Genomic DNA, 18,618 nt, shown 5'->3' with positions numbered 1-18,618 from the left:
GGCACATGACAAATGTAAATATGTAATGTAATGCACACCTTCAAACTTCAATGGAATGGCATAAAGATGATGGGAGATTTGGCACCTAATGCGTTTCTACTTTTGTGTACAACCTTCAAAGTAAATATACTGAGGCAAAAGTACAAGTTTGTACCTGTGGTACGAGTGCTTTCCAATGGGAAATGGTCCAACTTAACCATTTATAGGTGTTTCTTGCCAATCCGAAGATATCGCCGGTAGCTTTTCACGGGGTTGTGGACCCCACAAAGGGTGTCGTTTCAAGATTTGGAAGCTGAGAACCAATGACCATGGTGTTGCATTATTGCATAGGTTGTATTCTAAGGATATTGGCCTAAATGAACCCACCAATACCAAGAAACTTAAAAGAAGAAATGGACATGGCAATGATACGATTTATAATGGATTTGCAAGAAACGTTAAAGGGAGACTATTTCTGAAAATTCATAATGGCTTTTAGAAATGATTTGAATTTTGAAAAACCGTCTTGCCTATTGGGAAGCTATTACAATCAAAGCTTTTCCATCATTTTGCTTTTTCAAACCTTAATCGCATGTAATTATACAAGGAAGTCTTTGCACTTTTGCATATATGTGAGGACATGAGAATCCAAAAGTGATGCATTAGTGTGTTGATATCGTAGTCATTTCATGAGATCGGTAGGCCGTAATTTTTTATTTTTTTGAAACGATTTGTTATAAACAACTTTTAAATTAGTCCATCTATGTTCGCTGCGGGACTTGAACCCTCGACATCTAATCATCTCTTACCAATCTAAAATGTTTTAACACCCCCCCCATTAATTACTTAAATTTAAACGCACATCGTATTTTATAGACTTTAAATGTCATAAACAAACAAAAACAGAAATAAAAATATACCTGATTTTTATTTTATAAATGTAAAATAAAAAACCATAGTTATAAAAAAATTGAAATTATATAATCATTATAAATTGATATTTCCTAAATAAAATGTCATTAAATATTTGATAGAAACAAATAACTAGTAAATAAATAAAAAATATTTAGAACTAAAATAAAATCAAGAAGTAAAATAAAATATGATTAGAAGATGAGAGGTAAAATATAACAAACATAAAAGTATGACCACTCATTATACATTGAATGATCAATAAAAAAAATTAAATAAACTATTTATTCCAATGAGACTGAGAGCTTATTAAAAAAAATAAATAGTAATAAGTTATAAAAAAAAACTCCAATGGAAATACTCTAAGCTTATTTTTTACCAATAACTATATTTTACCGGATAGCTTATAAAACAAAAACTATTTTTTCAACATAACATTGATCTCAGTTATTACTAGGGCTGTTATTCCACGGAAAACCAACCAATGCCTTACCAACTGAACGAAGAAAATTTATAGCCAACATGTTTGGTTGTAGTAACCTAAAATGAAGTAATTTTGGTAAGGATATAATATAAAATTTTAAATATCATGCTAATAACGTGCCAACAAATTCATTATATATATATATATATATATATATATATATATATATATATATATATATATATATATATATATATATATATATAAAAGCAGACTCACAACTTTAACAAGATATTAGTCAAACTTTAACAACAAGATATTAGTCATCTAGACGTTGTTTATAGTTATTACAACATTAAATTAAAAAAAATTAAAAAGTTCATTCTTTAGTTAACTAAAAGAACTACTTCACTACTTTCTTTACTAAACAGTAAAAATATGTTGTGTTGTTAGTATTTAATTATTACAATTGGAAATTAGAAATAAATTAAGATATATTAGGGGTGTAAATGAGCCGAGCCGAGCCCGAGCCTGACCAAGCTCGAGCTCGGCTCGTTTATTTTTGAGAAAGCTCGAGCTCGAGCTCGATTCGATTCCAGCCTTAAAATGAAGCTCGAGCTCGGTTCGTGAACAATTCAGTGGGCTCGCGAGCCTAATCGAGCCTAAACGAGCCTCCATGTAAATATATATATATATATATATATATATATATATATATATATATATATATATATATATATATATATATCCAAGAAAAGTTTTTGGGGTGGTTATGTATGATATATTTATTTCATATTTATTTAATTTGGGTTTAATATTCTCTAAGAAATTTACAAGTTTTAATAAGTATGACTCAGAGACAAGACCAGTGATTGGTTAGATTAGCGTAAAACGCGCAGATAAGGACGTAAGTCGCGGTGCCGGACCACAATCATCGTCGGGATAATTTGCCTCTGTTCATCGTTATTAAAACAAGTAAGTTTTCTTAAAGAATTTTAAAGCAAAATTATTTAAATATGAGTAAATTTTCACGCATACTATCTAAAAAATATATTCCTGGTAAAAATGTCGATAATGAACAAGATTATGATAATCAAATAAATTCTATTGAATAAACCGTTAATGGCATAGAACAAAGTTTGAATGATTGGACAATACCTAAAACTAATGTTAATACAATATATAGAATATGAACTTTTGACTATTTTCAAGGTTATTCTATTAAAATGACAGAACAAACTTTGTCTATTGGTCAAAACCAACAAAATTTACATTTATTATTATCATCACGATCTATTCTAGAACATAGAATGAAATATAAATTTTTACATGTTGGTTTAGTCCAAATTGCTATCAAGCCTTTATTCAGACTTGGAATAGATGCCCCTGTTCTCCTTATTTTAAGAGACAAGAGACATAAAGATTTTCAAAATTCTATTTTAGCTATGGCTGAAACAAATATTGCTAACGGACCTATTTATTTCAATTGTTATCCAAATTTTTCTGTAGGGTTATTTGATAAAAATATTTTAGATACTTTAGTGTTAACTGTAGAAACAAAAAATTTAGAATTTAAAGATGATACAAAGCCTTTAGCAATAATTTATCGTGTTTGTTACAAAACCATGACAACTACACTTGAACCGAAAACACGTTTATCGAGTCCTAAAAATGAAACAATTATTTTTGAAGCAAATACTAACCATACCAAAGTTCACACACCAAAAAGGTTAAAATGGTCTGATATAACTCAATCATGTAACTGGAATTTACAAAATGTTATCGATCCAAAACCACTAGACTCTTCAAAACAAATCTCAAATATTATAGAATATAATGATGGTTCAGTAGATATAAATTTTTCTTCCTTAAAAATTTCATCATCCAGATTATCGACTTCTTTTATCCCAGAAACAAGTTCTTCAAAATCTCCGTTATCAAAGTCAAGATCTTTAAAACTAAAAACTGTTGACTATACTAATTCTATTCCAAACCATTATATCAAGATGACCAAAATAGTGAAAATAGTTTTCCTAGTCCTACTAAATCAGATTTTATTGATGAACTCCAAAATTTTAAACAACAAATATGAGTTTTAAAGTACAAATTAATTGTTCAAAAAATAATAAGCTTTGAGCTAATATGTTAAAAAGACATTGGAAGATAAATTCTAATATATGCAAAACCATTCAACATTTAGAAGAAACTAGAATTCATGAAGATTATAATTTATACAAAATACTTCCATATACTAATGAATATAATAAACAAATAGAAAAAATTTCTAGGCTAACAATAGGAATAAAAAAATACGAAAAATCACGAAGTCGTAATTTAGAATCAATAAAACATATTTCTTCAATCCTAACAAAAACAACTTGTTAAAATGAATTTCTCAAATATAGAATATCAAGTTGACTTTGATTACTTAAAAAATATTGAGTATTTCAAAGATTACAATAATAAAAAAAGAGCTTGGCACGAAGAAAATTTTTCATACTACTTAAGATTTCTCCATTTAGGCCTTTGGGAAGATTATGTTTTATCAAATAAAATTCATTCTCCTTTTTTTCAATGGTTTGAGTTAATTTATGCCCCTAAACATAAAATAAATTACCCATTTAAAAATAATTTTATCACTCCCATTTTAGAGAAAAAATATAAAGATATTATTTCTAATAAAGAAATTATTGCTAATTTTCCACCAAAAGGAGAAATTATTATTAACGATATGTTTATTGCGACTCCTTTAGTTCAAGCCCCAAATCAATTAACTACGGAAAAGGGTCTTCAAAAAATCATTTACCAAAATAATTATGCAAACGAAACCTTATCTAGTATTACCGAGCATTTAGTTAAAATTGAAGAAAAAATTTTCAAAGACAAGAATGATAATAAGCAAGATATGGCAAACACTAGCAATATAAGTTTTGTTCCTTGTCAAATCGATGGTAATTTTAATCTAGGAAATACGGATTTAATTAACGAATTAGAAAAAAGACTTTCAAAACTCCATATCTCAAACACTAACAGTATTAATACCCTTACAAATGATGAAGCTGAAAATAGTGATATTAATAGTGAAACAAATTTTGAAACCCTTGCTCGACAATTTGATAATTCAAATGATGATATTAGTCAACTCACTAATGATTTTTCAAATCTTAATAAAATTCATCAATCAAAGCGAATCTCTTTCGGAAAGAATCCAAAGCCAACCATAAGAAATTATTGGAATAGGCCCTCTCTTCCAGATGTTCAACTAGAAGAACGAACTTTTCAATTTGATCGTTCTCAATATGATGGTAATTCTGTTTATGAATGGAATGTTGATGGCCATTCTGAACATCAAATTATGAATATTGTACAAGAAATGACTATGGTTGCTAATGCTTATAAAGCTCATAATAATACTCAACTTCAAATTGTTAATATTATTACTTCCGGTTTTACTGGTAGTCTCAAAGGATGGTGAGATTTCTATATTTCACAAGAAGAAAAAGATTATATTTTATCTGCTAAGAAAACTATTATAAAACAAGCAAATAATCAACAAATACAAACGTTTGAAGATGATATGGTTAACACTTTAATTTTTGCTATTATCAAAAACTTTGTAGGAGATCCTACTACTTTTCAAGAAAAAACTTCATAAATTTTAATGAATTTACATTGCAGAAAACTTACTGATTTTAGATGGTATAAAGATAATTATCTTGTTAAAGTTTTTTCAAGACCTGATTGTAAAGAGTCTTATTGGAAAGAACGTTTTATTGCTGGACTTCCAAAACTCTTTGCTGAAAGAGTTAGACAAAAATTAAGAGAAAGTTTTAATAATATCATCCCTTATCAAAATTTAAGTTATGGAGATCTAATAAACTACATTAATAAAGAAGGATTAGCAGTTTGTGTTGATCTTAGGTTTAAAGAAAAGCTCAAAAAAGATAGAATTAACAGTAAAAATGAATTGGGAAATTTTTGCCAACAATATGGTTATCAGCCATTGAATGGTCCGTCTACTTCAAAATCTAAAGTATATAAGAAAAGACCTTCAAAATATTTCAGAAAAAAGAATTATAATCTTCCAGAAAATTATAAAAAATGCCAAGATTATGCGTCAAAATCCAAAAAACTTTATAAACCAAATTATAAAAAATCTAAGAGAAAATCAAAAGACATTATTATTTGTCATAAATGTGGGCGTAATGGTCATACAGCTAATAATTGTTATGCTAAGACAAAAATAAATGAGTTAAATGTTTCTGATGATTTAAAAGAACAAATAAGAAAAATTATTTTAAATACTGATTCAGATTCCGATCAAAGTATTTCTGATTTTCAAACAAATGATTTAAATATTCTCGAAAATACTACTTCAAGTTCAGAAGATTCTGATGTTTGCGAATGTATTGGTAAATGTCATTGTAAAAATTTAATCAATGTAATTACTAGTAGTTCTATTAACGTTCTTTCATAAGATGATAAAGATCTTTTAAACTCTCTTGATTCTATAAAAGATAAAAATATCCAAGAATTATTAATAAATCAGATGCTTAATAAAACTAATAACATAACTCCTGATAATAATGAAAATTTTAATTTAAAAAATATATATGAAAGATTTACTGAAGCAAAGTCAATCTCTATGCAAGAACTTCAAAAAGAATTAAAAATAGTAAAACAAGAGATAAAAGAAATAAAAAATAAAATTTTAATTTTAGAAAAAGAAAAACCTTCTATTTTTAAAAACAAAAATATAGAAATTAATAAAGAAGAAGAAAATAAAATTGAAAATGTAATTATTGGAAAAATTATAAATAATCAAGTTTCTCAAAAATGGAACACTCAAATTACTTTAGTCAAGGATAATTTTAAAATCAACCTAACTGCTTTAATTGATAGTGGTGCTGATATGAATTGTATTCAAGAAGGAATTTTTCCTACGCAATTCTATGAAAAAACTGCATCTGGACTTACTGGTGCCGGAGGTACAAAATTAATTGTAAATTATAAAGTTTCCGATGTTCATATTTGTAATAACCAAAATTACTGTTATAAAACTCACCTAATTTTAGTAAAAGATCTATCTTCTCCTTTAATTCTAGGAACACCTTTTATTACAAAACTATATCCTTTTATGGTTCATGATGATGGTATAAGAACCAATGTTTTTAGAAAAGAAATTATATTTAAATTTTGTGAACCTCCTCTATATTCAACAATTAATGTCCTTAATTATAAAACACAACAAGCTAAATATCTTATTAACGAAATAAATAATGTTCGAATAACTAATCAATTAAATGACAATAATATTCAAAATAAAATAATAGGTTTAAAATTAAAATTTGAAAAAAATGTCTGTTCTAATATTCCTAATGCCTTTTGGAGTAGAAAACAACATATTATAAAACTACCGTATATAAAATTTTTTGATGAAAATGATATTCCTTCAAAATCTAGAGCCATTCACATGAATAGTGAACTAGAAAGTCATTGTAAAAATGAAATTCAAGATTTAATAAATAAAAAACTTATAAGACCTTCTAAATCACCATGGTCTTGTTCAGCATTTTATGTTATGAATGCCGCAGAATTAGAAAGAGGATCACCAAGACTAGTTATCAATTATAAACCTTTAAACAAAGTTTTAGAATGGATTCGTTATCCTATTCCTAATAAACGAGATTTGCTAAAAAAACTTTATGATTCAAATATATTTTCAAAGTTTGATATGAAATCAGGATTTTGGCAAATACAACTTCATGAGGAAGATAAATACAAAACTGGTTTTAATGTTCCTTTCGGGCATTTTGAATGGAATGTAATGCCTTTTGGATTAAAAAATTCCCCTTCTGAATTCCAAAATATTATGAATGATATCATAATTTCTATAAGTAGTTTTGCTATTGCTTATATTGACGATGTCCTAATTTTTTCAAAATCAATTGATCAACATTTCAAACATTTAAATCAATTTTATGATTTAATTTATCAAAATGGTTTAGCTGTCTCTGCAACAAAAATGCATTTATTTAAAGATGAAATTCGTTTTTTAGGGCATGATATTGTCAAAAACACTATTAGACCTATTACAAGAAGTTTGCAGTTTTCTACTAAATTTCCTGATGAAATTAAGGATAAAAAGCAACTTCAAAGATTTTTAGGATGCTTAAATTATATCCATGATTTTTTCAAAGATTTAGGGATTATATGTAAACCACTTTATAACAGATTAAAAGATAATCCTGAACCATGGACTGAAAAACATACAAATATAATTAAATATATAAAACAAAAGGTTCCTACAATTGCTTCGATATTACTCTGGTGCATGGAATGATACACAAAAAAATTATTCAACTGTCAAAAAAGAAATTTTAAGCATTGTTTTATGTATTAAAAAATTTGAAGATGATTTATTTATGAAAAGTTTTTTACTAAGAATAGATTGTCAATCTGCAAAAACTATTTTAGAAAAGGACGTGAAAAATATTATTTCCAAACAAATTTTTGCTCGATGGCAAGCCCTTTTAGGTAACTTTGATTTCGAAATAGAATTCATAAAAGGCGAAAATAATTCGCTTCCTGACTTTCTTTCTCGAGAATTTTTGCAGGGAAAATGAGTTCATCGTCCTCTTCCAAACATGATGACAAGAAACCCGTCTATCAAAAGCTTGTTCCATTTCAAAATCAAAATCGTTTTTCTCCTTTAACCCCTACTTCTAAGAATTCACAACTTTATTCTAATATCCTTCAATCAAAACTTGTTACTTCAAAAGTTACTTTAACAAACACTATAAGCCCTTTTGTAAGACCTTTTACTCCTCAAACTCAAAATTCTGTGACTCCTAGCCCTCCTACAAAAACTCCTTATGTTCTTAATCCAAATTTCTTAAGAGTTCAAATTCTTGAAGATTTTCAAATCCATAAGTTACATCAAGGTTTTCATATTCTCACAAATCATCTTTTTGTTCAAGGGAAAACCTTTTATGTTGATTCATATAAAACTCGAGAATATTATCAAGCTATTTTGCAAGAATCTGCTTCGGTCAATTTTGTTCATCATTCTAATTCAAAAGAAGGAAACATTGATTTTAGCAAAGCTCACATCATCAAAATCATTTCTCCAGAAAGTTGGGTTCCAAACCTTCATTCTGAAAAACCTCTTATAAGTTATCCTGCTTATCCCAGATTTTCTTACTATGATTATCAAGATGCCTGGACTAAGGTGTTCTTTATTCGAAATTATTCACACTCATGGTTTATCTTCTTTGATTTAAACTTCAATTGTGAATACCCAAGATGGTTTATCAATTGGTATAAATATATGGGAATTCTTCCAAATTGTTTACCAAAAGAAATTTACGATGGATATCTCAAATTTAAGGAATTGTTTATTCAACAAATTCCAGAATTTGAATATATGCTACAATTCACTATGATATTCAGAGTTCCATGGATAATGTCTTGGACTTTTCATTATCAAGAAGCAAAGGATACCTCTCCTCCCTGGCTTAATCGACAATTTCGCTCAAAATGATGGGATAAAATGAAGATTTCTCAAGCCAGTGAACAAGCAGTAATTAAATATTATCAAGAAATATATATTCAAAAACCGGAGGTTGAAGCCACTTTTATCAAAAGTCTTCCTCAAAGTGATGTGGATTTAATTTCAAGAATTAAAGATGCTGCTACCTCTTCTCCTGAAGAACTTCAAAACTTACTTCAAGAAATTCGCCAAACTCCATCAGTTTCTGACGATTCTTCAAAATCTATAAAGAATGATTTATTTCAAGACGCTCAAGACCCTTTTGATGATCCTTATGAAGAATAAGAAATTCTTAAATTTGGTGTAATACCTTCAATGTAGGGTATTTCGTTTCTTCTATTTATCAAATCCATTATTTTCAAATACGAGTGTGTATATACTGTGTAATTATACACTATTTGTATTTATAGTGTATAAAACAAATATTATCAAATTTATTATCAAAATTATTTAGTCTTATCAGCAATAATAATATGAAGACAAAAAACTTTACAAGATGCTCCATAATGGATAATATGAAGACAAAAAACTTTAGAAGATGCTCTATGATGATATGCTTTATCAAAATGTGATATTTACTGATTACAAAAGACAATTTCTTCAAAAGATGAAAGTGACAACCACTTACAAATAATTGATTGGCCATTGAATCATAAGGAAAGATTTCACTACAAGATTTCAAGGTTTTGAAGACTTCAAGAGGAATATAAATAGACATCATGTGTTAGTAGAACAAAACAAGCAAAAATATTCATTCTCTAAAAAATGTTCATTCTATGTCTAAAAAATCTCCAATAGTCTCTCTTTCTACTAGCAGATGTTCAAAGTCTCTAGATTTTCAAATAATTCTTTCTCCAGATGTATGTACTGATTGTAATTCAAGCTTAATTCAAGAAGGTATTATCTAAAATATTTTATTCAATTGTTGTATTGCTTCTATTTCTCCATGATAGTTTCATTTCGAGTTGTTCTAACCATTAATTCTACAAGATTTGAAATATTTGTTAAAATAGTACTCGTTTTTAATAATCAAATTAATCAAATTCATGCTTGAATTATTTAAATATGTCTAACAAAATCTTGATGATTTGTATTCCTAATAGAGATATTCTTGTAAGAATACAACAAATCCAAGAATCTATAAATAATTCTGAGCAAAATCTCAAGGATTCTTACAAACCTAATAATCTAGGTACGATTTTAAACAATAATCATATTCATGATGTTAGACAGTTCATAAGAGCTAGTATTAAAATTCGTTACAAGCAAATACGTTATCTAAAAGCAAAACTATTTGTATTTTAATATGAAATTCTATGTCTTTTAATTAAACTGTAATCAAAATGGTATCATATATATATATATGGGAAAAGTGAATATACCCTTAAGGGTATATAAGCTTAGATACCCAAACCCTCCATAATACATCGTTTTGTTTGATATATTCATTATAATCTTCTTAAACTTTAACCCCTAAGTTGATTTACTTTCAAGATTTTCGAAATTTCATTATTATCTTCCTCTTACATCACATCTTTATGCCGAACACCTACTAGGCTATATATATTATAGTTGAAATTGAAAATTATGTAAGAGGAATATAAATGTAAAATTTATAAAAATCTTGGAATTATATCAAGTTAGAAGTTGAATTAGAAGAACATTGAACAATTACAATGTGTATATATGATAAAAAACAACGTAATAAGGTGAGTTTGAGTACCTAAGCTTATATACCCTTAAGGGTATATTCACTTTTCCCTATATATATATATATATATATATATATATATATATATATATATATATATATATATATATATATATATATATATATATATATATATATGCTCGTTTAGGCTCGCGAGCCCACTAATTGAAACTCGGCTCGAGCTTGTTTAATAAACGAGCCTCATATTTAGGCTCGAGCTCGGCTCAGGCTCGTTTAATTCGATCTCGAGTCGAGCTTTTAACGAGTCGATCTCGAGTAGCTCGGCTCACTTACACCCCTAAGATATATCATTTTAGCAATTTGTATCAACCAAGTTCTTAGTAGGTAAATAAATTGATACTAAATATACTTGATATGGTACTCATAATAAATTTCTTTTACCAACTATAGTTACTATGATATATATGAATATATAAATTTCTTTTACCAACTATAGTTACTATGATATATATGAAGATATGATATATGGTTTGCGGAAAAATATGATATTCACCCATAATTATTACAATTGAATATAAAGTGTATTTATTGATTTAAAGAAATATAAATAGAAATTTGATGATATTTAGGGAAATGTGTTAAATTACCAGAAAATAAAAGTAAAAGGTTTTGATAGAAGGAAGAACACGAAGGATAGTTTGGTAAATTTGCAAAAGAGAAAGGCTTACAAAAAGGGATTAGAACTTGAAGCATGAAGGTGCCAGTGCATACATGCCATTTACTATAACTTGCATCACCTGACAAACACCACATGAAGAAGGCAGACTTGAGACCCTACCCACATTATTTTGTCCACATGGAAGACCGGAAAGCCAGTGCATATCTGTCCCACTACCTCCTCTCTCTTTCCACAATTGCAAAAAATAAATTATATAAAAATGACAGCAATTTTCCCTCTCATTCTTAAAATTTGACACCCAATTCAATTCCCACAAAAAAAAAAAAAAAACATCCCACCTTATATTCCATCAAATGAAATCTCTTCAAGAACCTAAAAAGCAACAATCTTTGTAGATTTTAGTAAAGAAAGAGAGCGACTTGGGCAAGTAAAGCATCTTTCAATGATATTTGCATCTTGATTTGGTTGAGTGGAAGAAGGAATTATCAGCGGTGGACGCTGGTGGTGGAAATGGCTACCAAGGAGGTTGTGTATGCTTTAAAAGATGATGATAAACAAGAGTTACAGAAGCAATTAGGATGCATGAATGGAATCTTTCAGCTGTTTGACCGGCGTTACCTCCTTGGCCAACGCCGCCGCCACAACCAGAAGAGGCTACCTCCACCTTCAGGTACCACCATGAATGTTCTAGTTGTACCTTAAACAAAGCTTCCATATACAATAGTAGAAATAACAAGCAATAGAACTATATGAATATATAATCATCGTTTTGGTTTTCCATGTCTTAACGAATTGCCAATTGCTTGATCTTTAGGTCAAAGTGGCAATGGTGACAAAGACTTTAGCAAGCCTTCAGAGCAAACCAAGGTAAACAACATGAGCTTAATCAGAAATAACCATTGAAATTTGCCTAAAATGCTCACTTGGGAATATTTTGGTGTTCTTTTTACAATTTTGTAGGAAAAAAACTCCAAGGTAGCCATGAAAGAGAAGCAGAGAGTCTCTGTTGAATTACCAAGAAACTCGGTGTCTTCTTCTACTTCATCTAACGCTTTGTCATCTTTAGATTGTTGTAAAAGAGTTCAAACAGAACAATCGTCGTCTTGCCAAAGTGTAGTCTCTGAACCCTCTTCATCGCCATTCTTAACCAGAAAACAACCAGATTTTTCTATACAATCACCTGATATCAGAGATGTAGTCAGGGATTCCATGAGTAGAGAACCTCGTGTAGTATCAATCAAAGCTATGGTGGGTCCTCCTATGAAGCATATCGATTCCCCAAGGCCATTCCCACATAAGAAGACCAGTCAATCCGATGAAAACGGTCGAAACCAGCGGGAAATTCCATGGTCAGCCAAGGAAGTAAAGGAGACAACACGGAGGTCATGTGATGGAAGGGAATCACGATATTCTTTGAAATCCAATATGAAGATCAAAGAGCTTCCAAGGTTATCATTAGACAGCAGGCAAAGCTGTATCAGTAATTCCGCCATTGATGCAAGAAAAAGCTTGCTAGGTGACATGGAGAGCGCCGCAAGAACTAATAAACGACCATCATCAGGTGTTGTCGCAAGGTTGATGGGTCTGGAATCCTTAACAGCCGCCATTGATGAAAGTGCGACGTTGAAGACACCTTGCTCAAGTCAAGAATCGGTCTCAAAGTCAAAATCAAGAAAAGAGGAGGAACTAAAGAGGGGAGTCGGTCATGTAATTACAAGAATACCACTGGAAACAGCTCCATGGAAGCAGGAGGGTAGTAATCGAGGCGCACAGAAGCCACCATTCAAGAGTAAGGAAGATCCAGAAAAATCCGCACCTGCTTCCCCTTCCATTTATGGCGCGATCGAGAAACGGTTGACTGAACACGATTTTAAATCATCAGGGAAGGATCTCAGAGCCCTTAAACAGATACTAGAAGCAATGCAGAAGACACGAAGGAGGTTAGAGTACAAAGATCATGCATTGGACAACAACAGCACCATTGATGATCATAAACCAGTTTCCCCCACCATTAAGGGAATTAGCCCTCCCAGGAAACATGAATTCCTGAAAGTCGACATAAAACCTGCGACGCTAACTTCAGATTCCAGTTCCATTGGTAGGGGCAGATTGAAAGATTCGATCCGGAGAGATAAGAAGTCAACTAGTAGACCACTGTCAACTTCAAACTTTCCAGATTACATATCCACAAGTTCAAGATATTCTGGGCCACCGGGCCCAAGAATTCAAAGATCAAAGAATGGTGTAGACAAGCCATTGATACATGGACCTTCATCTGAATTGAGCAGGACCAGAAAGCAACCCGGTATGCAAGTGGGCTCAAGAACAAGAAAACCAAAGGCCAAATCCATGGATACATTGCAAGAAACAAGAACTTTTAGTCAACAGAGTGATACAGTTTCCTTTCGATCAGAAAGCAACAGTTTGGCTTCACAAAGTGATTCAGAAGTCATGAGCACCGAGTGGATGCAAGAGGTGAATAGCCCATTTCGACCAAAGGAAAACCACAGGGTGAGTGATTGTACTTCAACATATGCAAACTCATCACTTAATGTTTATACTAACTTTTCAACATGTGTCATCTTTCTCCAGGGTAATATAGCAGAAAGGTTGACCGAAGAGAAGTCAATGGTTGACCATGCCAAACATACCATGGAACAACCAAGTCCTGTATCTGTTCTTGATGCGTTCTATACAGAAGACCCACCATCTCCAGTGAAGAAGAAATCCAATGCTTTTAATGGTACGTTTCCTATCTATCAAGCCACTTACCTTATTTCTATTTTAATGGCTTACAGTGATTACGTCTATCTCATTTCAGATGAGGAGAATTTACACTTTGAAGAAGCACAGTGTTCTGAGTTCAGTAGCATGAAACTAGAAAACATAAAGAATCTAGTTCATCAAATTGAGTTATTGAACACCAAGGCTGATGATGCTAGTGTCGATCACACTCCATGTGAGGGTGAAACTGGAGATGAAAGATATGTAAGAGAGATAATAATAGCCTCAGGTTTCTTAAAAGATCTGGTTCGCATCACCACAATAGTGCAGATTCATCCAACAGGTGGTTTAATCAACCCTGAGTTGTTCCATGTTTTGGAGAAAACCAAAGGATGTACAGACTTCAACCACAAATCAAAATCCAAGGACAAAATCAGAAGAAAAATGGTATTTGATACTGTGAACGATGTTCTTGGCCACAAATTAGGCATGCTAGGTCCTTTTGGGCCTAAAGGGAGGATTTTGAATGAAGACAAGCTACTGAAAGAAGTATGCTCAGAAATCGACAGTCTGCAAAATAAGTCCAAGAGAGGCGTATATGATGAGGATGATGATGAAGTGATAAACATCATAAATGCAGATGTGAATAAGAGATCACAAGATTGGGAGGAATACTGTTATGAGGTTCCAGGTCTAGTGTTAGATATAGAGCGTCTGATTTTTAAAGACTTGGTCAGTGAGGTTGTGAATGCTCAAGTAAACAGTCTACAAGATTGGTCAGTGAGGCATCGTAGACAATTGTTTCCCATGTAGAAGTTGAATCCTGTCATCCTTTTAAGTTTTCATTTTCTTATCTTTTGCTGGCTTTAGAAGCACAAGTTTAGATTAGTGAAAGCATGTATCTGCAAACCAAAAGCATATAAATTATAGTACAAGACTAATTGACTGCATTTATGTATATCACTTCATTGCTTTAAACTATTTCCTATAGTATAGGCATGTACAAAATGAATACCTTTCCACATATATTGTTGGGTATTAAGATGCAACCTTACACAGTGGTGGAGCTAGTAGGTGGACATGTGGGTGTTGAGCCCTCCATAATCCATCTCTTTTAATTGGACTAGAAGTCCACAATCAGCCAAAGCTCACTATACGTAAAGCTTACCGTCTATTTTAAGCCTCCTTAACTAAGCTCACTATTACCGTCTATTTTAAGCCTCCCTAACTCTACAATTGGTTGCTTTCAAGCCCTTTTTATTCAAAAATCTTGGCTCTCCCTCTGACCTCGCAAGGACAATGATATAAACAATTATGCTAAGAAGATTAAATAAGAACACAATAAGATTTTTCATGGTTCACTTGATCTGAATGACCAAGCTAAGTCCACATGCAAACTAGAAAGATTCTTTTATTGATAATCGAATGCTATAGAATATTGTTGTATTTACCACACTCAAGGATACCCTCTCTCGTCACACAATCACACATTAGAGTTACAATAAATAACATGTATTTATAGTGATGTTGACCTAAAATTTTAGGATGGGCCAATGGCTTTGACATGCTGGTATAAAGTCAAACTTGTTCTCCAAAATTGTATGGACACTTCCGAAGCTGAGAACTAGAAACTACTTCTCCCTTGAAGCTCCTAGGAATACCGACATAGAGATTGTGCTTTAGAACTTCATTGGGACTGCACTTTGGTATTCGCTTCTTCTGCCAATCTTCGTTAAGATCAACTTTGCACTTTGCTCTAGTCTAAAGCCGAGACTACGCTATAGGACGAAGCCTAGACCGAGCTCTTCACTGATCCGATAACCAGCTCTACATGTTACCTATACAACAATTAGGGACCAAGTCTCAATCTACAACCCAAAATCCTTAATTTGACCCTAAGCCAAACTTGGTCAAAGTCAACAGTCAACGGCTAAAAAGTCAACGGTTAGATCTAGCTGACCTACGCTCGGTGTAGCATGAAGCTCTACGCCCAACGTAGAGCTTAAGGTGGTAAAACGAGCAAAATCAGGGCTACGCCCAACGTAAGGCAAATTACGCCCAACATAGCCTCCTGATGACCAACTTAATTATTAAGTCCTTAAAAGTTAAAATAAAAGGTCAACTCTTCATATTTACTAATCTATACCATATGTACGTCTTAATGGATAAAGTCTCCGACTTTATCCATTTGCATGGTCACAAGGAGCACAAAACCTAAACCTAGGTCCTTAAAGTTATCTATTGCTTAGGAACTCATGCATCGATGGATGAGAGTGACCAAGCTCTTATTTTTTTGACTTAACAACCCTAAAAATGTCTGGAAATGATACTCAAATGGTCTAGAGTAGCTCATACTCATATAAACCAAGGTTATGGGGACAAAAGCATGGAATACTCAAGAATAACTAGATCTAACATGAAACATCATCAAGGTAGAAACTTTATACCTTCTAGAGACGAATGAGTGGATGCAAATTCCGAATCTACATTGATTTGAGCTCCCAAGTGGTTCCATAATATTCTTCTTCCTTCAAAAGTGAACACAAAGCACTCCAAAAGCTCAAAACTCATAAATGGTGACTAGGGTTTCAAGGAAGTCGTTTGGGAGGGTGGAGGTTGAGAATGGAGAGGGCCTCAAGGGGTCACAGTATTTAAATAAGGCTCACAACCCCAAAGATTAGGGTTTTGGTTCTGTGCTCCTACGCCCAACGTAGGTCACTTAATCCCCACGTACAAACTCCCTCCTACGCTCAACGTAGGGGACTATCCTACGCCCAACGTAGGGTAGAATTCTTTGAAATTAAATTTTAAATAAAATAATAATACCTCAAAAGATCGGATGTTACATAAAAGACCTTCGACATTTCTGCTTTGCCCTCTTCGGTCTTCTTGGATTGACTCTTGGAGAGTTTCAAGTGACTCGCAAGAGGTGTACTTCTTGCCATATTCCATATGCGATAAAGACTTATAAAAACGGAAAATAATTAGATGAAATCGCAGTCGACATAATGAAATCTCAGTCAACTTAACGAAATTGTAAACACCTTTCCTTCATCTACGATTCGTCGGCTAAAATTGAAAATTTCTTATTTTGGCTATTTTATGGAAAATGATTAAGAAATATGATTATTTTTGTCTTTTTCTCTAAACTAAGTTAAAGATAACTTATTAAGTGCAAAAAATTGTAACATTATTTACAAAAGGAAACAAAAGGGAACTAATTCGTACACAATAAATTTTTTCCATACACAATAATTTATGTATTAAAGTATTGTATTGTACAACTTCATAAAGCATAAATTGTTGTGTATGGATAAAAATTGTTGTGTACGAATCACAATGGTCTATGTGGTTGGCATAATTTTGCAATTTTAGTCATAGTTTTTTATTTTGTCAAAAATAGTCCTTATTGTAGGTTTGTATAACACATCTATCCCATGTCTTAGTTACCATTTTGGTTTCTTCGTTAATGCTCCCCGCATGCCCCTCATATGAGGGGCATTTTAGTCATTTCATGATGTCCGGTCTCAGGATAACCTCTTGGTGGCATAAAGATTGTAATTTGTCTTCATTTTTAAACCATAATCGATCATTTCGTCTTCCTTTTTCGAACCCTAATTGATCACTTTGACTTCGTCTTCGAACACTAATCCTTCAAGCTTCTTCATCATAAAATGTCATATAAGAGAGCCAATAGAGTTTAGACATCAAGCAAGGAAGTAGGGTTCAATGAATCTTACTACCAAACGAATATCATTTCCTTTTTCTTTGATAAATATCTTGTCCGGTAGTGAACCCTAATCTCGGAGTATGGTTTTGGTCCACATTTAGAGTTTATATCAATCGACCAAATCAGGGCAATTCCTCCATTAATTCTCGGGAGTGAGTTTTCTATTGCAGATTTCGTCAATACGAACTAAAGGCATGGGTGGAGGGTGGGGAATATTCTTGAAAAAGTAAGACATATGTACTTGCTTTATTTTCAACATCCAAGGGAATAAATCTTCTTCCTTTTGGAGTTGTTAAGGTTCCATCAAGAATGCGACAACGACGTTTGGGTTTTATTGGACAGTTCCATTTCAAGGAAAATCGATCAACATTAGTTTTTTCGACACATCGGCTATATGCGACATCTGATAGGGGTGGAACACAACCACTTTCATTAGGGGGGTCGAAACAAAATTACAAATCAAAATTATATAAACATGTTTTTCTCAATTAACAATTATATATATATATATATATATATATATATATATATATATATATATATATATATATATATAATATATAAAACTTTATACTTTTTGTTAACGAATTAGTCTTATAACAATTGAGAATTAGTTTTATGAAACTTTAATTAACTAACAATGACCAATTAGGTTTGATCTAAATTTTTTTTTTTGGATTCTCATTAAACCTTAATATTTTTTTGTTTATTTTTAATAATAATTTTATTTATATCCTAAAGCTAAAACCCTAATTAGATAACTAAACAATAAAGCAAATGTAAAAAGGAACGATGAAAGTCATCTATATCAAATTCTAGCATTAGGCCTAAAAGTCAAAACCTATTTTGTAAACACATTACCGTGTAACTTATTAATGATCTAGGCATATAGTAAAAAATATTCAAAAACTAATAGTGTTGTAGCCACATTATATAGACACGTAAC

General features: G+C 31.4%; 1 protein-coding gene across 1 annotated transcript; it reads left to right on the top strand.

Annotated features, from left to right (window-relative positions):
- Positions 1-11,311: 11,311 nt before the first annotated feature.
- On the top strand, positions 11,312-14,920 carry LOC145160410 (protein LONGIFOLIA 2-like). Its single transcript, XM_079079581.1, has 5 exons — positions 11,312-11,888; positions 12,033-12,085; positions 12,179-13,729; positions 13,811-13,961; positions 14,040-14,920. Exons 1-5 carry the CDS (start codon positions 11,729-11,731, stop codon positions 14,753-14,755), a joined length of 2,631 nt encoding a protein of 876 aa, XP_078935707.1. The 5' UTR covers positions 11,312-11,728; the 3' UTR covers positions 14,756-14,920.
- The last annotated feature ends 3,698 nt before the right edge of the window (positions 14,921-18,618 follow it).

This window comes from Lactuca virosa, chromosome 2, assembly GCF_052849685.1.
Source record: "Lactuca virosa cultivar CGN04683 chromosome 2, Lactuca_virosa_CGN04683_v6, whole genome shotgun sequence".
NCBI lineage: Eukaryota > Viridiplantae > Streptophyta > Magnoliopsida > Asterales > Asteraceae > Lactuca > Lactuca virosa.
Note: the sequence above shows the minus strand (reverse complement) of the source record. Positions and strands in the feature narration are given on the sequence as shown.